Genomic DNA, 21,857 nt, shown 5'->3' with positions numbered 1-21,857 from the left:
GCTGTGCTCCTCCGCGCCGCGGCAGGAAAAGGAGTCCCGCCCCGCCCCCCGCCGCCCCCAGGGAGGCCGGGCCGGGCCCCGCGGTCCCGCCTCCACGGGCCCCTCCCTGCGCGCCCCGGGCCCTGCCCGCCACCGGCCGATCCCGGCGGAGGAGGAGGGGGCCTGCGGTCGCCTGGCGCCCGGGGCGTCGCGCCCGGTGCTACGTGCGGCGGGGGAGGCGCACCCTCGGGGGACCCCCGGGGGCACAGGCGCCCGCTCCCCGTGGTGACACCGAGGAGGGAGCAGCGGGTCGCCCGTCTGTCCTGGCACCTTCCTAAGAGCTGCCCCCGGAGGCCGGGCCCCTTGTTCCCATTTCACGGAGGAGGACGGCGAGGCGCGGGGTGGATGCAGCCTCTGCGGAGGGCGGGCGGGCGGCGGTGTCGCGGGGGAAGGAGGGGTCACCGGCCATAGGAGCGTGAGGCGGCTCGGGAGGGAGGGATGCGAGCGGAGGGGGTCCCACGGGGGCCTGGGGGCCTCAGGATGACTGGGGGCCCTGGGTGCAGGCCTGCGTGCGCGCCCCGAGCCAGGCCTTGGGTCAGAGGGGCGAGAAGTCAGCTGGGCAGGGCCCAGGGTGGTCCCCCCCCCCCGGACGTGGCGCCTCAGAGGGGTCTCTGGTGCGGGGGGGGGGGGGCCGCATGTCTGTGCACAATAAACGGCTCTTTATCGGACGCTCCTGCGGGTGAGGAAGCTCGGCCTGCGTTAGTCTGTCCGCTTATCTGCGCTCCACAACCATCCTGCGGGGTGGGAGCTGCTATGCTTTCATCGCGCAGAGCAGGCCACGGCGCACAGAGGTTAACTTTGAGCCATGAACACGTCTGGCGCTTCTTTATTGGGGGGCGGGGTGTGTGTGTAGGGTCCTGCCCCAGAAAAGGGGAGAGGAAACTCCAAAGATAAGACAACACTGAAAAGACCTCTTTTACCCGGAGAGCAGCCAACCCCTGGGAAGGCCTGCGCGCTGGGGCATCGTAGGGAGGGTCCACGGAGGCCTAGCCCTGCTGCCGCCTTCAGGATTCCTCAACCGGAAAGACCTGGCCCCCGAGAGCCTGGGGGGGGGGGGGGGGTCCTGGGCGAGGCGGCCCTCCGTTCGCCCTCCCGGACCCACGGGCTGCAGCCCAGCCCAGGGCAGGGCATCGGCTGGAGGAAGTCGCCAGCGTCCGGCGAGTGATCAGATGTTCCTGGTGGGACCGAGGTGGGCCTGGAGGGGTTTACTGCAAAAATGTAACTTTGCCGAGTATGTGACACTTTTTCCTAGTAAAATGGGGAGAAAAACCATCTTGTGGCCTTTGTCAAGGGCGGGCGGAGCTTCTGAGGGTCTCGGAGAGGAGTCCCTGCCCTGGGCTGCCCTGGGGGGTCACACTTAACACGGGCACCCCCGACCCAGGGGCACCCCCCGAGGAAAGTTGCAGACACATGACTGATGCCTCGCACTTGGCTGGGCGCACCGATCCCGCCTCGGAACACCCCACCGCTGCGTGGCCGGTGCTGCCGCCACCCCCCGGCCGCAGGTGCGCCCCGGTTTCCGGCGGGGGCCGCAGCCCGGAGCCGCGGGGCTCCCAGGTGAGGCGGCCGCCGTGACGTCAGGGGGCGGCGCGAGGCCGGGCGCCTCCGCCTTTATGATGCGTGTTTACATGGCGGAGGGGTCCCCCAGCTGGCGCCGCCGCCGGACCTTCTTTTTTTAAAGAGCCCGGCCGCGGGCGCCGATTGGCCTCGGGGCCCCGGGGGCGGGGCCCGGCCGCATTGTCTGGTCGGGGCCGCGGGGCACCCCGGAGGCCGGACCGGCCGCCGGGGACGGCGGGCGCCGCGCGGGAGTCCCGGGACTCCGGACGCGAGGCCGGGGCCGGGCCCGGCTCGGCTCCCGGGAGGAAGCGGGGCCGGAGCGCGGAGGCCCCGGCGGACCAGCCCGGCCGCGGTGCCACGTCCCCAGGAGCCCCCCTCCCCGACACCCCGCCCCGCCGAGCAGCCGGGAGCCTCGGACCCACCCCGGGGTCTCCGTCCGGCCCCGGCCGCTCCATCCCCACCGGCCCGAGCCCCCCCCCCCCCCCCGCCCCCCGACTGGCGCCCCAGGGCCCCTGCGAGGGGCGCGCTCCGCGTTCCCTCCGGTCGCTTAGGCCCCCGGTTTGGGGGCGACGAGCTTCCCCCAGCCCAGCCCCCAAGCACCGCGGGGTCGGGAAGGATGGGGGCGGGCCCTGCTCCCCGCGGCCGGGGCGGGGGAGGAGCGCTCGCTCAGCACGTAGCGCACGTGTGGGGTGCCCGCCCCCCGCCCCCCTTTCCCCCGCCGCCTCCCCCGCTTTCCGGGGCTCTTCCGCCCGCGCCTCCGGCCTGCGCCTTCCGGGACTGCGGCCCTTCTGCCCGCCGCTCCCCCCGGGCCGGGCCCTGCTCCCCCCTGACCCCCCGACCTCCCCCCGTCCCCCCCGTCTCCCCAACCTCCCCGGCTCGGGCCTCCCCAGCCTCCGCGCGTCCCCGCTCTTCTCCGGTTCAGTGCGGGCGCCTCGCCACCCTCTGGGCCCGCGATGCCGGGCGTCGGACGGGCGTCCCGGTGGGGACCGCAGGCCCCCCCGACCCCCCCCCCCCCCGACCCCTCGATGCGCTGCGGCCTCCGGGCTCCTGCTTTGTCTATTGTGTCCCCTGGACGTCTCGTTCCTGCGTCAGGCGCCTGTGACTGGGTGCTGCCTCTCCGACACCCTCGCTGCCCCTGTCCTGCCCCTGCCCTTGCCCTCCCGGATCCCAGCTGCCGAGGGAGGGCAGTGGGCTCCGGCCCTGGCACCAGCACCCATAGAAGCTCCACAAATATTTGTTGAGGAGGTGGGTGGCCTGGAGCGTCCGCGGGTCCCGGGGCGGGGGACGGAGCAGGGGCTGGACAGGAGAAGCTGGCGTCCAGGTGGGGAGAGGGCACCGTCGGTCAGCACGTGGGGGTCAGGGGCACCCCATGGCCTGGCCCCGCTCATTACTCTGGAACCAGCCAGCCCTTCTCTGGGGGGCTGGTCTTCTGTGTGTGGCCCCTGTGCCCCGGTTCTGTCCCCGCCCAGCCATGGGGACCCCTTGCTCCTGGCTGATCGGCTCCCTCCATGACAGGGGCCTCATTTCTGAGCCTCGTGTCCCTGGGAAGCTGGGTCTGGGTCCCCGGAAGGCACCTACTCACTAAGTCTGTCCTCCTCCCCACCCTCTCCCCTCCTCCTCCCTAGTCCTGCGACCCTCACTGGCTGCCTCAGCCCAGGGGACCCAGGGTCCAGGCAGGGGCCCTCAAACTGCGGCCCGCGGGCCACATGCGTCCCGCCGAAAACATGTATCCGCCCCCCGGGTGTTTTTGCCGCTGCCTGTCCTGCTTAGCGGCCGACTCGTCCCGGGCCCGCAGTGTCTGAGGGACAGTGAACTGGCCCCCTGTTTAAAAAGTTTGAGGACCTCTGGTCCAGGGCCTTCCTGGCCCTGGGTGTGGGCCGCCTCCCAGGAGCCTCCCACAGGCACCCGTGGGTGGGAGGTTCCCACGGCTCTGCCCAGGGTGGGGTGGGGCAGCGAACCCCACACCCTGGCTTTGGGTGTTGCCTCTTATTCAGGTTGGGCCACTTTGCGGGTCCCAGACTCCCAGCCTGGAGCCGCTGAGCGGCGGAGGGGGAAACTCCTGTTCCCTGGTCCTCCTGCCCCCACCTCCCCCCCCCCCGCCCCCCTTCTCTGGGCTGAGGGCCCCTCTCAGCATGCTCCCCGGCTTGGAGGCTTTGCTGCACAAATTAGATCAGGACTTCAGGCGGCACCAGGAATCTGTCAAGCTCATTGGAAACACACAGCGTTCAACCAAACTGTGCTGTGTCCTCAGCCCACGGAGTAGAGGGTCTGACACCTGACGTCCTAAAGCTAATTCCCTCCTCCTGGCAGGAAGGGGTGGCAGGAGCACCTGGGACCGCTGTGCTCTCAGGAGGAGGACAGGGCCCGTGGCCGGAGTAACTTGTCCTCTGGTGGGCGTATCAACCCTGTGCAGGGGCATCGTCACCATTTTTCAGATGGAGAAACTGAGGCTCAGAAAGGTTAATCAGCCAAAGTGACGCAGTTCATATCAGAGCTGGGCCCCAATGGCGATCCCACAGCCTCTGGCCGTTCCCCAACACCGAGCCGACGTCTGAGGAAAGGGACGTAGAAGCCGATCCCCAGTCCACCGGCGGCCCCTCCTCCTGTCAACATGCGTCCGCGTTCCACAAAATGGCTTCACACTGTTTTGTCTGTGATCTCCAGCACAAACAGCTTCACAAAATAATACTTGCCCTTTCTAGCCCGGCCAGCAGGGCTCAGTGGGTGAGCATTGACCTATGAACCAGGAGGTCCGGGTTTGATTCCTGGTCAGGGCACATGCCTGGGTTGCAAGCTCAATCCCCCGTGCACAGGAGGCAGCAGATCAATGATTCTCCTCATTGAGGTTTCTCTCTCTCCCTCCCTCTCCCTTCCTCTCTGAAATCAACACTATATAATAAAAGGGTAATATGCAAATTGACCCCAACAGCAGAATGACCGCTGGACCAGTCACTATGAGGCGCACTGACCACCTCCTGGTCCCTTTCCCCGACCATCAGGCACCGATCACCTGATGGCAAATGGGGAACCAGGGGTGGGTGGCAGCGGGGGGCAGGGCCAGCGGTGGGCAGCTGGAGAAGATAGCCCTGGTTACAGGCCAGGCCTAGGGACCATATCCCCACACACATTTTGTGCGCCAGGCCTCTAGTAAAAATATATTTTAAAAAAGCCACAGTCTGGGTCAGATCACCAAGGAGGGCCTGGAGGAGGAGCAGAGCCCTGAGCAGTGGCTCAGCTGGGCTGAGGCTGAGCCAGGGGAGAGACTGAGGAGGACGGGCTGTGTGGCAGGTGACCGCACGGGAGGAGGAGGCAGAAGGCAACTGCGTCCAAGTCGCAGAGAGGTTGGTACGATGAGGAGAGGGACCGCGAAATGAAGCGGGACTGACTGACAAAGGCAACGCTTTCAAGGAGCTTGCCGGGGAGGGTTGCAGAGAAATAGGACAGAATTTGGAGAGAACATGAATCCAGGGAGGGATGGGGAGAGGAGGGTGAGTGCAGGGGTGAGGAATGAGAAGGTGAGGGGGTGGGAGTCGGGCACCTCCCCCTGCGGGACCAGGGGGTGTGGGGCAGGGGGTTCGGGGTCGGCAGTGCTCCCATCTCTTTTCCCTGAAGAGACGCTGGTGCTGCCGCTCCGGACGCATCACAGTGCACAGTGCCAGCCCCTGAGCGGGCACCGCTCCGGGGAGCCTGCCCTGTGCGCCTGTGATGCCGGGCGGGGGAGCAGCACACAGGGTAACATCACAGAGGCAGCCTCGTTCAGGGTTGGAGACCTGAGGAGCCTCCGGGTGCTTTGCCGGCCCTCCCCCCCCCCCTCTGTTTAGGCGCCTACAGTGGTTCCTGGGCACCCACATCCTTACCTCTTTGCAGACACCTGTGGGGGTCGGAGGGCTGGATGCTGGTGCCCCAGAGTGACAGGTAAAGGGCACTGGGGCAGAGGGGACAGGGCCATGTGTGGGCGCCTCCAGCTGTAACAGGAGAGCCTTCTCCGCAGTGTACACCCCTCCCCGTGCTCTTCTGCTCTAGAGCAGAGCAGCCTGTTTTCTAAAAAAATATTTGTATTGATTTCAGAGAGGGAGAAGGAGAGAAACATCCATGATGAGAGAGAATCATGGATCGGCTGCCTCCTGCACGCCCCCTACTGGGGATCCAGCCCACCACCTGGGCATGTGCCCTAGACCTGAATCAAACCTGGGACCCCTCAGTCTGCAGGCCGACGCTCTACCCACTGAGCCAAGCTGGCCAGGGCCAGCCTATTCCTCTTATGTAAAGTGGTTTGTATCTGAATCACCTCTGACAAAAAGTCCTGGTAAGAAAAGTTTCATCTGTGAAGCCCTCCTACCACTGTAAGTATTTTAATAGCTCCTATCACATGGCCGGGCCAGTGTTGCTCAGTGATAGAGCATCGATCTAGGAACCAGGAGGTCACGGTTCCATTCCCAGTCAGAGCACATGCCCGGGTTGTGGGCTCCATCCCCAGTGTGGGGCGTACAGGAGGCGGCCGATCCATGATTCTCTCTCATCATGGATGTTTCTCTCTCTCTCTCTCCCTTCCTCTCTGACATCAATAAAAATAATAATAATATATATTTAAAGCTAAATGGTTCAGGAAGAGGAGCCGGCTAACCTCCCCTGAAACAGTGACCTGGCAGGTTCCATGGAAACAGGGAGATTAGAGAATGTTGAGGCCTCGGGAGCGTAGAGATGACTGACGGCGATTTCTTTTGTGTCCCGAATACGCCCCGTAAGAATCAAGAGCTGGTGACAAGCATAGTCAAGGCTTTCCTCTGATCAAGTAGGAACAGAGGAAAACATTCTCTCCAGAGAGAAGCCACAGAGGAGGAAGGCGCACGCAGGCGTCTGAGGCCGAGCCAGCCCAATCCCAGCAGCCCCACCCTCAGGAAAGGAGGGTTTCCCTCACAGTTCCAGGATCCCGTTCTGATCAAGGCCTGTGGATAGGATTACGGGTTGGGGTCAAGGGTCTCCTCGATTCAAAAGCAAAGAGAGGCACCCAAGTTGCTTAGCCCTTAGCAGCCCTTCGCGTCCAGCGATTTGATGAAATAGCTTCACTTTTGTTAGGAAAAGCAGGGAGGGCTGGCGAACATCTGTTTTCTAAGATAAACAGGCCTCCTCCCCGGAAAGGCCGCCATGCGTGTGAGTGTGCGGCTGGCGCTCACCATCTGAGAGGAAAAACGTTGGTAAAGTGGAAGCTGTAAAGAGAAGTCAGCGGAGGTCCCAGCACAGGCAGCCTCCCTCCTGGGTGGCGGGGGGAGCACGGCTACGTTCCGTGAGGTCCCCAGCGCAGGTGAAAAGACAGGCTGGGGCCCTGGCCGGTGTGTCTCCCGACAGAGCGTTGGCCTGCGGACCGAAGGGTCCTGGGTTTGTTTCCGGTCAAGGGCGCGTACCTCGGTTGCAGGCTTGATCCCTGGCCCTGGTCAGGGCACGTGCAGGAGGCAACCAATCGATGTGTTTCTCTCACATCGATGTTCCTCTCTGTCTTTCCCTCTCTCTTCCACTCTCCCTAAAAATCAAAAATACCCTCAGGTGAGGATTTAAAAAAAATTTTAAAGGAAAAAGAAAAGACTGGCTTGGGCAGTAATTCACAATGAAGAAGAGGGTCCGGCTGGTGTGGCTCAGTGGTTGAGCATCGACCTATGAACCAGGAGGGCAGGGTTCGATTCCTGGTCAGGGCACATGCCCGGGTTGTGGGCTCGATTCCCAGTGTGGGGCGTGCAGGAGGCAGCCGATCCATGGTTCTCTCTCATCGTGGATGTATCTGTCTCTTCCTCCCTCTGCCTTCCTCTCTGAAATCAGTAAAAACATATTTTAAAAATAAAAAGAAGAGGAAGAATAGGGCCTGGAGGGTTTAGGGACGAGGCCTGGGGGGAGAAGGGGACGCTGTCGGCGTGGACGGGATGGGCCATCCCCAGGGTGCATGTCCACTTTTGGCTGCAGGAACCGAGTCCCAGCACCGACGCCATGCGGTGTTCCCTCAGACACTGCCTCCTGATCTCCGTGGCCGTCGGATTCCTCTGGCTCTTCCTCACTTTGCAAACCCGCAGGGACAAGGACGAGGATAAAAATGTAAAGGCCAAGTCGCTCTCAGAGGGAACTGAGGATATGGGGGGGGGGCAGGCAGACTCTCAAAGTGCCTGACCTGTCCACCGAGAGCGGGAAGCCCCAAAGGGGGTGGGTGTGGCCTGGGACCCCTTGGTCCATGAAGAAGCTGCCTCCCCCCTTCCAGCCCCCCCCCTCCCCCATGGGCGGAGGTAAGAAAGGCAGCAAATACTGCTGGAGCCCGGATCCTCGGGCCAGTGGTCAGCCGTCCTGAGAATGCTCTGGGCTCACCTAGGGAGAGGGACCCACGCCCCCTCCCCTCCCCCTCCCCCTAGAGAAGCCGCCAGAGCTCAACCTGGTTCTTTTCCTGAAAGAAGGCCCATGCTTTGCCTTCGTCCATGCCCCAGGACAGTCCCGGCGGAAGGAAGGCCCCGAGACCGCTAGCCGACTGGCAGGACCTCACCTCCAAATACATGAAAACGACCCAGCAGCGAAGAAAGAGTGAGTCCCAGGGCGGGGAGTGGGGTCCCACGGGGGGCAGGGGCGTCCCGAGAAGTCCGATAGCGAGGAAGGAGAGAGGGAGGAGGGAGGAAACGCAGCACTTTGCCCGGGAATATCTGAGTCTGGCCACTTTCTCCCCACCGAGCACCTACATGGCAGACGCAGTTACTTGCTCTAGGGATTAGGGGACACCGGGACCAGAACTGGCCTTAGAGTCACATGGTCCCACCCCCTCTGGTTTACGGACCAGGAACGAGGCTCGGGGTGAAGGGACTTGCTCAAGGTCACGCCGTCAGTGGCAGGAAACCTTGGGGGGAACCTTGGGGTCCTGGCTTGTAGGAGAAGTGCTTTTTCTAGTGCATCTTCTTCAGAGCAGAGCTTTGGGGCGACGACTGGGCACAAAGAGCTGGTAGATCCTGAGCGCGGGACCGAGCGCCCTAAACCTCCTCGGAGGGAGCAGGGGACTCAGCATCACACAGCTCAGCGCTTCGCAAACCGAATGCGCACGCGAGGCACCTGGCGATGCCAGTCAAAGTCGGGCTCCGTTTAAGTCCAGGTCGGGCCGGGCGGGGCCCACGTCTGCATTTCTGGAAGCTCTGGGGCGCGGCTGGTGTTGCTGGACTGAGGACCACACGTTGGTAGCGAGGACTCGAACCTCCTCCACGGAAAGGCAGACTCCATGGAAAATGGGAGGGGGTCCGGCTGGCGAGGCTCCGTGGTTGAGCATTGACCCAGGAACCAGAGGTCACCCATTCATTCCCCGTCAGGGCACGTGCCTGGGTTTCAGGCTCGATCCCCAATGGGAGGTGTGCAGGCGGCAGCCAATCAATGATTCTCTCTCATCGTTGGTGTCTCTATCTCTCTCCCTCTCCCTTCCTCTCTGACATCCATAAAAATGTATTTAATAATAATAATAAAAAGAAAATGCGAGAGGGAAGAAAGGAAGAGGCCCAGAGATCTTCCCACCCGCCCCCTTGACGACGCCCCCCACGCACGCTGACAGCTGTCCCTGTCTTACCCCCCCAGCGTGGCTGACGGTGGGCATCTCCTCGGGCCCAGGGCGGGACCCCAACGGCCTCCTGTACACGCTGGGCAACCTGTTCCGCGCCTCCTCCAAGGTGGAGCAGAAGCACCTCACGGTGCTGGTCCACCTGGCGGACTCGGACCTCACGTGGCTCCGGGAGACCGTCGTTCAGATCTCAAGCCTCTTCCACCCCCAGATCCTGGCGGGGCGGCTGGTGCTGATCCACGCGCCCCCCGACGCCTACTCCGCAGCGGGTCCCGTCGGGGGCCAGGAGGCCCGCTGCGGGGACGCCGCCTCCAAGCGGAACGTGGACCACGCCTTCCTGGTGAGCTTCGCCGCCCGGCTCTCCGACTACTTCCTTCTGCTGAGGGACAACACCTTCTGCGCCCCCAGCTTCCTCACCCACATTCGTCGGAAGGTGCGGGCCATGCGCGCCCACCCCTGGGCGCTGCTGGAGTTCTCCAACAGGGGCTCCCTGGGCAAGCTGTTCCGGGGCGGCGACCTCCCCCGGCTGGCCCGCTTCCTCCTGCTCTTCCACGAGGACCAGCCCCTGGACCTGCTGATCCCGCGTTTCAGCATCCTCCTGGCCCAGAGGGGGCCCGCCCTCTGCAGGCCCTTCCTCTTCTACCACCCGGTCCCCTACTTCAGCGCCAACCAGGACCACCGGGCCCGGGCCGCCCAGAGCCGGGGCCCCCACGGCCCCCACAACCCGCCGGGAGCCGTGTTCACCGACATGAAGGTCTTCGGTGTCCACTTCCCCTGGGAGGCCTACACCCTGGACGAGTCTTTCTTCTGGACCCACAATGTCAGCGCCGGGAGCCACCTGACGGTCATTCTGAACCGCCCCGCGAACCTGAGCCGCGTGCAGGTGCTGACGGGCACCATCGTGGAGGGAAAGCACGCCCTGCAGAGGGGGCAGGTGGAGCTGGGCCACAGCCCCCAGGGGGTGCCCCAGTTCTGCACCAGCTTCGTCCTGCTGGGCCAGCTCCTGGAGGGGCAGCTGGATCAGCAGGTGCTGCCAACACCGGCCGGGGCCGACGTGAGCTGCGTGAAGCTGGTGGTGAATGCTGACCAGGCGGGCGGGCTCATGGTCAGGCACATCTACCTCTGGGAGGAGAGCGCCAGGGCCACCGAAGCGGCTCAGGGTTGAAGATCGATCGGTAAAGGGTGCGAACAACTAAAGCCTGGAAGCCGTTTCATTCCAGCCCCTCTGAGCGGCGGGACGAGGGAAGAGGGTCAGAGGGAGACGCTCCATCACGCGTTTCGTACCACAGAGACGTCAGGAGGCCTGTCCCTTCCCCTTTGCTCCCAGACAAGTGACTCATACAGTCTGTTTTTCTTTCTTTTTTAAAAATATTTTTTATTGATGTCAGAGAGGAAGGGAGAGGGTGAGGGAGACCAAAACATCAATGATGAGAGAATCATGGATCGGCCGCCTCCTGCATGCCCCCACAGGGGGTCGAGGCTGCAACCCGGACGTGTGCCCTGACCAGGAATGGAACCGTGACCTCCTGGTTCTTGGGTTGGGGCTCAACCACTGAGCCATGCTGGCTGGGCTCATTTTCCAAACTTTACTGAACCTCCCCTGCGAGGGGAGTGAGGGTGAGGGCCTCAGTGCAAACTTGGCTTCTGCAGGCCTCTGTGGGGAGCGGGCGCCCCCTGTGGACGGAATAATGAGATTCAGGGGCGAGCCCACTGCTGAGCCCACTCTTTCCACCCCTCGCTGCCCAGGGCTGCTCCCACCTGGCACAGAGGGGGTGGGGTGGGGATAGATGAGGGGTGAGGGGGGACTCCAAGGGGGTGCACACTCCGCCCACCGCCCTCCTGAGCCTGTCCCTCCTGCCCAGGAGCTTCAGGGGACCAGGCAAGTAGGTAGGACAGGCCCAGGCAGGGAGGATGCCTGGCCCTCCCCTGGGAGGTGTGGAGGGTGGATTTTCCCACCCGAAGGCCTGGGGGCAGCGTCCTTTCTTGCACGTGGGTGGCAGAGGCAGGCCCAGCTCAAGGCCGAGGCCAGACTCCGTCACCAGTTTTGTTTCTTGTTTCTTCTGTCCCTGGGAAGGAAGACCAAGCCTCATGGTGCAGGTCAGGTGGCAGGAACACAGGGTCACCGACATTCATCATCATCCCTGGAACCCTCCGACCCTGAGGTCCCGGGAGGTCACCACCGCTCTTTCCATAGCTGGGTACCACAGCTCCTGCTTCCTGCCTCCCACACAAGTCCCTCAGCCAGCTCAGGACACGCGTGTGCACGGGGACAGCTCCGTGTGCCTGGGTCTCTCTCTCTCTCTCGTTTAACTCACCTGCAGGACCTCTTGTCGGGCCAGGATGTCCCTGCTCCATAGTTGGTACCCGTTTCTGCTGCTTGGCTCTCAGCCTTGGCCCAGCATGAGACCAGCCTGGGTCTGAGACATCCTACCTGGCCCGCGACCTCTTCCTTCTGGTCAGCTGCTGCCCACCCCCTGAGACTGTCGCGGGTCCTGACTGTATTCATGTTTCTACTCCCGTGTGTCACACTGCATTGCGAAGGGCTCCCATATCTTCCTCTCCTGTTTCTTCTCTTCCAGGCTCCAATGGGTCTGGGACCCCTAGGCAGTGGCCTTGGTGGGGCAAGGGCCCCAGTGTTGGGGGGGGGGAGGGCTGCTGCCCGTTGGACCTGCCTTTCCTAGACTCACTGCGTCCTCAGAAGGGCCTGGTGGGTTCTCTCTCCCCTGAAATGCTTCTTCTTAGAAGACGGAAATGCTTGAATAGCATCTAACTCCTTCCTCCCATTCATGTGAATGGATAAAAGATGCATTCTTCTACGTTAGGTACAAGACAGGAGCAAGGGATTCCCACTTCCCACCTGTCGCTGCTGGATTTCAGGTGAGGCCTGAGCACCAAAAGCAAGCGCCCCACTGCCCCCACCCACTCTGTCCTCGCCCATGGTGCTGAGACTGAAAAACCTCCTGGAAGGTTCCGGCACCAGGCGGGGAGCGACAGAGGCAGAGGCAGTCATCACAGTGCTTCAGCCGGAGCCGGGGTGGGAGGGGAGGGCTGAGCCAGGACGTGACCTGCCTGTGTGGAGGGGTCGTGGATGTGACCTGCCGGTGGGGAGGGGCGTCGGGACGACTTTGGGCCACGTGGGGTCTGTTCAATACCTCCTAGGATGGTGAGCGGCCTCCCTGGTCTCCACTTCTTTTCTGGTTTGGGGCCCTGAGAGAAGGTCACGGCAGTGTTTATGCAAATGAAGTTCATGCAAATGATGATCAGCTTGTCCCGCGCCCTGGAGCCTGCTGCCCTGGGTGGTGTGTACTGGGAAAACAGGAAGGAGCAGGTCATGACGCTCCTGGTTTCTGGGTGAAGAGACCAGTGGAGCCGGCCCTACACGCCGAGCAGACACAGGCCCACCCTGGAATATGTGCCGGGCGGTTTTCCTAACCGCCTTCCCGCCCGGCTGAACCCCAACTCCGCCTCCAACCCGAGCCCTTGGGTCCAGGGGAACCTGGAGGCCGAGAGTCAGCCAGGAACAGCTTTGCATACACAGAGTCTAAGGTAGAAAGTCAACAGCCATGACACGGCCTTGGAGGAATGAAGACAAAGCTAAGGCAGGCCGAGGGCCTTGTCTCTTGGGACTCTGGGGACTGAGGGAACAGGGGGAACCCAGGAGCCGCAATGATGGAGGGAGATGAGACACCAGAGAGAGACCACGGCCCCTGTTAAGTGCAGGTGGCTCCCTGGCAGGGGTCCTGTCGGGGCCTGGGCCCTGTGCTGATGGGCCCTCAGATCCCATCCTCTCGGCAAGCCCCTCCCAGGGACCCCTCAAGCAGGACCCACCGATGAACGCTAATTCATTCATTAGCCCAGGTTAATGCTGACAACTAGACCCCCCGTGGCATTTCTGGGCAGCCCTGCAGCTCACGGGTGCTTAAAAGACCAGGTGCCCGGCCGGCGTGGCTCAGTGGTTGAACGTCGACCTATGAACCAAGAGGCCATGGTTCGATTCCCAGTCAGGGCACCTGCCAGTGACTGACACCTGGACCTCGAAGAACATGTGTGGCCAGACCCTCTATGATAGTTCCTTTCTCGTTGGGGACCCCTTTGAGAATAAGAGGTATAGACCTTCTTGCCTAAAAGGCCCATAAGGATCTTTAGAAGTTATTTCTGGTGTTCACAGCCCCAGACTGAACACCCCCCATCCTTCAGAATCCTGGCTTGGGGACCCTGGGACGGCCCTCGCGGACTGGCCTGTGGCTTCAGCCTCTACTGCCCTCTGCTGGCTGCCAAGAGGGAGGACAGGCAAAGTGCAGGTTGCTCCCTGACATTGAAATTGAGCGCTTTCTGTCAGGATGCTTGGGGCAGGTACCCTTTCAGTGGCTTTCACCAGAACCTCTACAAGGCTGTGCCTACTTGGCTGTTAAAACCTTCCACTGAATTCTTAATTTTGGTTATTGGATTAAAAATTTTTTTTGTTTAATCCTCACTCGATGGTATTTTTCCATTGGCTTTTAGACAGTGGGAGGGGGGAGAGACACAGAGAAACACGGATGTGAGAGAGACCCATCGATTGGCTGCCTCCCACACAAGGCCCAACCAGCGTTGGGGATCCAGCCTCCATCCAAGGAACGTGCACTTGACTGGAATCGAACCTGGGACCCTTCAGTCCGCAGGCTGATGCTCTATGCACTGGGCCACACCGGCTAGGGCTGATGCCTTCTGATTTAAACAGTATTCTGTCCAGCCCTTCTAGCGGCCATCGGTGGGACGGTCAGTCCAAGTGACCTGTCCGTGCTTCTCAGCCGAAGTCCTTGCTAGTTATGTCCTTAACTCACATCGAGCAGCCTCCTGCACAGCATAGCAGCAAATATGTAAAATGTCAGCACACCGCTGTCCAGCTCTGATTCTGGGTCAAAAAAGGTTTTTGTAGAAACAATGAGTCCTTAGGAAAACCCACCTCCCCCGCAGGAAGGCAGCTCTCTATCCTCCAAACAGCGAGTGCGAGTTCCCTGCCTGCCTTACTGTGTGAGGCAGACCAAGAGCTGACATTCTCATTGTGTCACAGACACTACATGGCTAACCGCTGCGCTGACAGACCTCAGGGTAACGCTTCAGTTTCAGCTCTCCTCTGCTGTTTAAAATCACATATTCTTGCCCTAACTGGCTTGGCTCAGGGGATAGAGCGTCGGCCTGTGGACTCAAGGGTCCCAGGTTCGATTCCGGTCAAGGAAGGGCATGTACCTTGGTTGCGGGCACATCCCCAGTAGGGGGTGTGCAGGAGGCAGCTGATCGATGTTTCTCTCTCATCAATGTTTCTAGCTCTCTCTCCCTCTCTGTAAAAAAATCAATAAAATATATATTTAAAAAATCACACATTCTTTCCCAGGACATACAGGAGTATCATTTCCATTGTTTAAATGCCTTTATTTCTTTCAAATCAAACGGAAAAGGCAGGATAACAATTTGATATTTTTGGCTACTGGGCAACAGTGTTTGGCAATTCTCAAAAAAAAAAAAAAGATACAAATCACCACTAAGTATATAAAAACGTCATTAGAAATAACAAATGCAAATCAAAACGAGACTATTGTTTCTATTAAAGTGGCAAAATATATTTTTTGAGAGAGAAACATGGATTTGTTGTTCCACATACTGGTGCATTCACTGGTTGATTCTTGCATGTGTACCCTGACTGGAGGTTAAACCCGCAACCTGGGCGTATCTGGACGACACTCTAACCCACTGAGTTACGTGGCCAGGGCCAAGTAGTCTTTTAATGGTAACACATGCCCGGTGTTGGAACGGTTCAGCCCCGCCAGCCTGTCTTACTCTGGAGGGTAAATAGCATGGCCAGTCCTGAGGCATGTGCACTGCACACCCTACAATCCCACGTTTCACCCCAAGGGAACAATTAGGAATGTGCATACAGGGTTAGCTACAATCTAACGGGATTGTTTAAATAAATACAGAAATACGATGGCAGACTAAAAACAAGGGTGTACGCCAGGAGATATCTACACGCAAGAGAAGTTGGTGTGTTGTTAAATGGACAGAGCAAGTTATAACAGAGTACAGTATGGGCTCATATTTGTTTTAAAAACCATACATACGTGTAGAAAACATTGAGATGGACATACACAGCATTACCATTGGCAATTTGTGGATGGCGGAAATATGAGGGGTTAAAAATGTTTATGCCCATTTTGTATTTATCTGCAACGAATGGGTACTCTTTCTGTGATTAAGAAAAGGAAAGAAAAGTCGAAGCCCAATTTTAGAGAATGCTTTGCCTGGGCCTGGCTGTGCTAGGAGGGGCCACTCGCCCATAGAGGTTTTGTTCCTTCCAACCTGAGTGGAGAATTCTCACAGTTGTCTTTCTGTAAATGCCATAATCATGGACACTAGACCACTTGTCTAGAAAACGGTTCTCTCATTTCTGCTGGAGCTCTGACCGAGGAGGAGGAAGTAGGCCAGTTGCAAAACCATGCCCAAGGCCCACCTGTTACTGAGGGAGCCCTTAGAGTAAGCTCCCGGGGGGAGGGGGCAAGCGGACTCAGAGAGGCGGCCCTGAGTTAGTCCTTGTGCAATGCCAGGTCTCCTGGGTCTGAGAGGTGGGCGATGGGGAGGAACCTGGGCCTGGCTGCACAGAGTCCTGCGGAGGCGAGTCATTCCAGAAGAGAAACGACAGAACCACTAAAGCCCCAGTGGAAGGCGAGATATTGGCTAAAAGCACGCGGTTAGAGCAACCCCCAAGCTGTAGCAACAGAGGCCTCTGGGTGGAAGGTTTGTATGGGGGGTTGGAGTAGAGATTCCAAATGAACCGGGCCCAGCAGATTCAGTAAATGACATTATCCATTAAGGAAGTCTCTCTTGAGAACAAAGGAAGCAGTAACTTGTCCAGAAAAGACAAACCTACACACTCCTGGGCAATATGGCCAAGGCCTGTTTCTCTGAGACCCCCCGTCCTCTTCCGGGGTCTTAGATCCTGGAAAACGGCCCAGGCTGAGCTATCCTAGGGTGGCTCCCGATGGGGCTCAAAGTCTGAATCTCAACGTACAGGCTGTCAACCTCATCAGGGTTTGAAGGGAAGAGGGGCCACAGTCATCTTCACCACGAAAGGCTTCTATCAGCCTAGAGGTGAGGTTCTCACACCTGGCACAGAGGCGCACCCGCAGCGTTTCTGATTAAATACTAAAGCTTGTAAAGGTTATACGTCTACAGAGAATAAATGCCTGTGAAGTTGGCCACACAACAAAGTCACCCTCAGACATCTGTGTGCCTTCTTGAACGAGAGAGGAAAAAGGTGACGCCTCCACTATCAGCACATGAGCATCGCGTGGCTGAAAGGTGGGTGATACTCGTCCAGAGCAAGCAGCAGGGGAGCCCCGGGAAAAGGAGAGCCCAGCAGGATGCAGGGTGAGAGAAGTGTGGGATGAGCCGTGTCTGCAACTGGGGGAAGGGAGCTCAGGACATGAGGTGGTGCCACGTGACCTAGACGAGAGGTGCACGCCAGGCTCTAAGGAAGCAGGGTGGGCCCCGCCCGTTCAGCTGGATATACCCACACTCGCAATTAGGACAGAGATGCAGCAGCAGAGCCGCTGCACCAGGTTAAAGACCAGTTCTTGTGAGTGAAGGGGCCGCTCTCATACTTGGGGGTGCAGCTGAGCCCCCTCCCCTCAGTTACTCATGGGAAACCCGTTCCAAGGCCACATAGAAACTGTTCTTGTCATCGAGGCAATGCCAGCCGATGGGTCCGATCTCACAGTCTGCGCAGACCAGAAACTTGATGTTGCCCACGTCCTTGGTGAAGCCCACGTTCTCGAAGATGAACATGTCCTCCACCAGCCAGTGCTCCTGGAGGAGGTCGCCCTCGGGGCTGCTGCCCTCGGCCAGGGCCGGCTTCTTTCTCATGGAAGGAAGGAAGAGCTGCAGGGGAGAACACAGGAATGCCAGGCTGAGCACCGTCACACGGCACCCCATTCACCGTGGGCTTCAGGCGGGGCCCTCACCAGCAAGACACGCAGTCCTATCAGGTTACAGACCAGGGTGCGGGTTGCTCCTCTGTCGTCTGTGCCCTGATTCTAAAGAGACTGAAAAAGGAACTCTGAGCAGCTGTGGTGGTCACTTGGCTTCACTGCTATCCTGACCTTGGGCGTCGAGGCCCCCCCGGCTCCTAAGCTCCCCTGAGCTTACCCTGCTCCAGCCACACGGGCCTTCCTGCCTTCCTCAGGTGGGTAAGTCTACTCTGCCCTCAGGTCTTGGCTAGGCCAGCCCCTTCTTGATATTCAGCTCAAAAGTAACCTCCTTGGTAAGTCTTCCTTAGCCAATCAATCTGAATTAGCTTCCCATAATGCCTGCTGTATTATTATTATTATTAATTTATTTATAAGGGAGAGAGAAACATTGCTTTGTTGCTTCACTTATGTATGCATTCGTTGGTTGATTCTTGTATGTGCCCGGATCCAGGATCAAACCCGCAACCTTGGCGTATCAGGATGGACGATGCTTTAACCAACTGAGCAACCTGGCCAGGGCTTCCCAAACCCTTTCACAAAACAGCACGGACTCCGTGTGCCTGTCTGGCATCGGCAATCACAATACTAGGTGGACCGGTGAATAATGCTGATTTTTTTTCAATAGATGGAGTTACACGTATGTTGATATATATGCGATTTGATATGCATGCTATTTTGTATTGACAACAAGCTTCAAAACTTCATATGTCAAATTTGCTGAAGGCGTTAACATCATAGATATTTTTACGCTTAAAAATGATGAATTTCATGCCAAAAAAAGAGCATTTTGCGGGAAGTTTTAATTCATTATTTTGAAGAAAAGTGCTGCTGAAAGTGATCGCATACTTCGGGAAGCTTATGGTGAATATGCTCCATCTCAAGATACTTGTGGACGCTGGTTTAAATGCTTTAAAAGTGATGATTTCGATGTGAAAGACAAAGAGCGTCCAGGTCAACCAAAAAAGTTTAAAGACCAATGATGACAAGCATTATTGGATGAAGATGCGTGTCAAACTCAAAAACAACTTGCAGAAAGATGAAACGTTGCTCAGCAAACAATTTCCGATCATTTACAAGCAATGGGAAGGATTTTAAAGGAAGGAAAATGGGTGCCACATCCACTGAACGAAAGACAAATGGAAAATCCGAAAAGTCATCAGTAAAATGTGGCTTCACCAGCACGAAAGAAAGCTTTTTTTGCATCGAATTGTGACTGGCACTGAAAAGTGGATTTATTTTGAGAATCCCAAAAGCACAAAATCATGGGCTGATCCAGGTCAACCATCAACATCGACTGCAAGGCCAAATCACTTCGGAAAGAAGACAATGCTCTGCGTTTGGTGGGATCAGGAAGGTGTGGTGTATTATGAGCTTCTAAAACCAGGTGAAATCGTTAGTACTGATTGCTACCGACAACAAATAATCAATTTGAACCACGCTTTGATCATAAAACCACCAGAATGGGCCAGAGGGCACGGCAACGTAATGTTGCTTCATGATGATGCACCATCACACACTTCAAAGCCAGTTAAAGGCATGTTAAGAGATCTTGCCTGGGAAGCATTAACCCACCCGCCCTGTTCACCAGACCTGGCTCCCTCAGGTGACCACTTGTTCCGATCGATGGCACACGCACTTTCTGAGCAGCACTTCAAAACGTACGAAGACGAGGAAAATGGGGTCTCTGAATGGTCTGCCTCAAAACAAGAAAAGTTCTATTGGGACGGTCTCCACAAATGACCTGAAGATGGGGAAATGTGTAGCCAGCGACGGACATGACTTTGAACAAAGCACTTTTGATGTTTCTCTTGAAATTATTGTGTTTTCTTTGATGACAAAATCCGCATTATTAACTGGTAAGGGGTTAATCCGCATTACTAACCGGTACACCTAGTAAAAGCAGGCAGCTTTTAAAAATTTAAAAAAAAAAAATTGGCCCCTAATGCTGTAGGGGCTCCTCAGAGACAGGTAACCACCACAACTCAGCAAGATTCTGTTGATGCCGCAGTTGCTTTTTCAAGAATATTTTCTTTGTAGAAAATACATTCTTAGTGTAGAAAACTCGGCAAGCACGCTCCACTGTAGAGAACGGAAACTGTTACAATCGAGCGTAAACTTCTGTTAACTTGTTTCTAACTTTCCCCTTTCTCTGATTAAGATGAGAATAAGGAACTCTTACAATACCGAAGGAATCTCTGAGGTTTCTAACTTCTCCCTCCGCCGAGAACTTGGGGTGGTTTTAAGACACGGCCACGAATTCTGCGACAACCCTTCCACCCAGCGGACCTCACGCTGTGCCCTGGAGCCGGCCGGCCCTGTGGTGGCCTGGAGGTCAGTGCCCTGGAGGCCACACCGGCGCTGGGAGCCGTCCGGCTACCCCACTGCTCAGGTGTCGCTGCGACCACAGTTCAGGAAAGACCCCGAGCGAGAACTGGCGGGACACAGGCCTCCTGGTGCAGCGGGGAAAACGAGTCACAGGACCAGCCGAGACCCCGGGTGTGAGGTCCCAGGGGTGGGGTGGGGTCCCAGGTGTGGGGTGGGGTCCCAGGTGTGAGGTCCCAGGTGTGGAGTCCCAGGTGTGGGGTGGGTTCCCAGGTGTGAGGTCCCAGGTGTGGGGTGGGGTCCCAGGTGCGGGAGAGCGCGGCGTCTTCAGGCCCCGCCCCCCCCCCCCCCCAGGTGCCACCAGCCCCGCTACACCGTGTGCCCGTTCTTAGCTGAACCGGGTCCCCCTGAGAAGCGCTGCGGGCGGAGCCCCCGGTGCGGATTAACCGCCTTTTCCTGCGGCAGGTTAACCGGCCATCCCTTCCGCCTTCTCACGAGCGGTGGCGGCGGAAGGAGGGCATGAAGGCCGGTGACTTGGAGGAAGCAGGACCTGGGTCCCGGGAGCTGAGACTCGCCCTGCAGGGCGGCCCCTCCCAGCGCCCCGCCGACCCCGCCCGGCGCCTACCTGCCGGCGGGAGAAGAGCGCCGTGCCCGGCTGCAGCACCCGCGAGCCGCAGCGCTGGCACAGCACCGCCTTCCGGTTCCGGCCCTCCGCCGACACTAGCTCGTCCCGCGGCGCCACGGGCTCCATCGCCGCCGCCAGTCTGGGGCCGGACCGCGCAGGCGCGGCTCGGTTGGGTCGGTCTCGCCCTCCTGCGCCGGCGCGGCTCTCGTCGAGGGCGGAGCGGACGGACACGCCTTCCCGCGCAGGCGCCCACTGCCCGCGCCGACTCTACTACGCACGCGCAGACCCGCCCCGCGGCCCTGAGTGGCAGGCGCCGGCGGCTTTGTGACAGGACCGGGGCAGGGCGGAGACGAGCCTCTGCACACTGACCCGGTCACCCCACTCCCTTACTATGGAGTCATCAGAGTTGCTCGTAACTCCCTGTCTTCTGAGGCGTGAATTCAGTGCCGAGCGGGAGGGGACGGAAGGCAATGTGGGTCCCACCCGCGGGGACACGCCCCCCTTCATGCTGGGAGCCGAGGGCCGGCCAGTGCTAACCAGTGACCTCTCACCAGCGGGCAGCGTGGGGTGGAAGCGCTTGAGAACCGAGCTGGATCGTCACGACCTCCCTGTGGTTGTCGCTCCTGCATCCGATGGGCGCAGTGAGGAAGGTCCGGGTCAGATCTGACCTCCGGGGTGCAGGACAGAGTCCCCAGGTCCTCAGTTCAGAGCCGCGGGCTCAGGGTCCTGAACCCAGGCGCGCACGGGGTCAGGCCAGGTGTCACCCCCCATGACCCACCTGCATTTCCTCCTCCTGTCAACTCGGCGTTCATGGAGCACCCTCATAATATGCCAACCGCTCAGGACCCTCGGCGATGGGCACTTTGTACCAGAAATAACTTCATTTCCTGAAAACTCGCTGTATGTCCGGTGCTGCGATGATCCCAGCTGTGCTTTGGAGTTAGCAGGACAAATGGAGGGCCTGGGCTGGAAGACAGGGAAGTGGCGAGGACATCAGGAGGCCACTGCTCTGTGGGTCCGGGTGAAAGGCCTGCACTACGAGGGAGTAAAAATACAGGAACGGATTTGGGACAGAGATAAAACCGTGCAGAACCCAGAAACGAATCAAATGTGTGCGCACAAGATGAACAATAGCTTTCCGCGGTGGATAACCAAGTGACTGGCTTCCAGTTAAGAGACCGAGAAAAGTAGGAGGAACCGCCAAGTTAGGGGCGCCCCTGGGTGGGCAGGATTTGTGTGTGACGGGGAGGCATGGAGAGGGAGCACTGCAAACAGCCGGTTGCGGTGTCGTGTCTGAAACTCCTCTGAGGAGCCACAGAGGCCGCCTTCCCAGGGGCTCTAGCTGAGCGAGGCACCCGTTTCCCAGCTGCAGTTTCACCAGCAGGCAGTCCATCTGCTGGAGAGCTCGGCGGCTTCTTCAGGAACCACTTCCTCTTTGGCTCCCCTTCCCTTTGCTCTGGGACTGTCTGGACTTGTGCAGTTTTGCAGGCCTTCTGCACAGCTGTTTCTATCCTGTGCCATAGACTGAAGCAAACAGAAGGGCTGGGATGATTAAAACCCTGAAATTCAAGTGGATACTAAAGGAGCTTCTGGATTCCCTGCAGGGCTCAAGGACACGCCTCGTGTGAGAGGAGTCAACGAATATGGCAAATTCAGAAACATTTTCCTGGTGAGGCTCTCGTACCTGTGTCTACAGAGAAACAGTGGAGCCAGTTGGCAAACACAGACCAACAGGGTGAAGACTCTG

The 21,857-nt window shown here is 58.9% G+C and overlaps 2 protein-coding genes across 2 annotated transcripts; one reads left to right on the top strand and one right to left on the bottom strand.

Annotated features, from left to right (window-relative positions):
* The first annotated feature begins 8,048 nt into the window (after nucleotides 1–8,048).
* LOC132222637 (alpha-1,3-mannosyl-glycoprotein 4-beta-N-acetylglucosaminyltransferase-like protein MGAT4E) lies at nucleotides 8,049–10,325 on the top strand. Its single transcript, XM_059677831.1, has 2 exons — nucleotides 8,049–8,151; nucleotides 9,178–10,325. Exons 1-2 carry the CDS (start codon nucleotides 8,049–8,051, stop codon nucleotides 10,323–10,325), a joined length of 1,251 nt encoding a protein of 416 aa, XP_059533814.1.
* Nucleotides 10,326–14,551: 4,226 nt separating this feature from the next.
* On the bottom strand, nucleotides 14,552–20,294 carry RABIF (RAB interacting factor). The gene is made up of 2 exons (XM_059677576.1): nucleotides 20,111–20,294; nucleotides 14,552–17,074 (listed from the first exon to the last, which is right to left on the bottom strand). The coding sequence occupies exons 1-2, from the start codon at nucleotides 20,234–20,236 to the stop codon at nucleotides 16,829–16,831; spliced, it is 372 nt and encodes a 123-aa protein (XP_059533559.1). The 5' UTR covers nucleotides 20,237–20,294; the 3' UTR covers nucleotides 14,552–16,828.
* Between the last annotated feature and the right edge of the window lie 1,563 nt (nucleotides 20,295–21,857).

Source organism: Myotis daubentonii, chromosome 20, assembly GCF_963259705.1.
Source record: "Myotis daubentonii chromosome 20, mMyoDau2.1, whole genome shotgun sequence".
NCBI classification, from domain to species: domain Eukaryota; kingdom Metazoa; phylum Chordata; class Mammalia; order Chiroptera; family Vespertilionidae; genus Myotis; species Myotis daubentonii.
The sequence above is the reverse complement of the archived record's forward strand: the minus strand, read 5'-3'. Positions and strand labels throughout refer to the sequence as shown.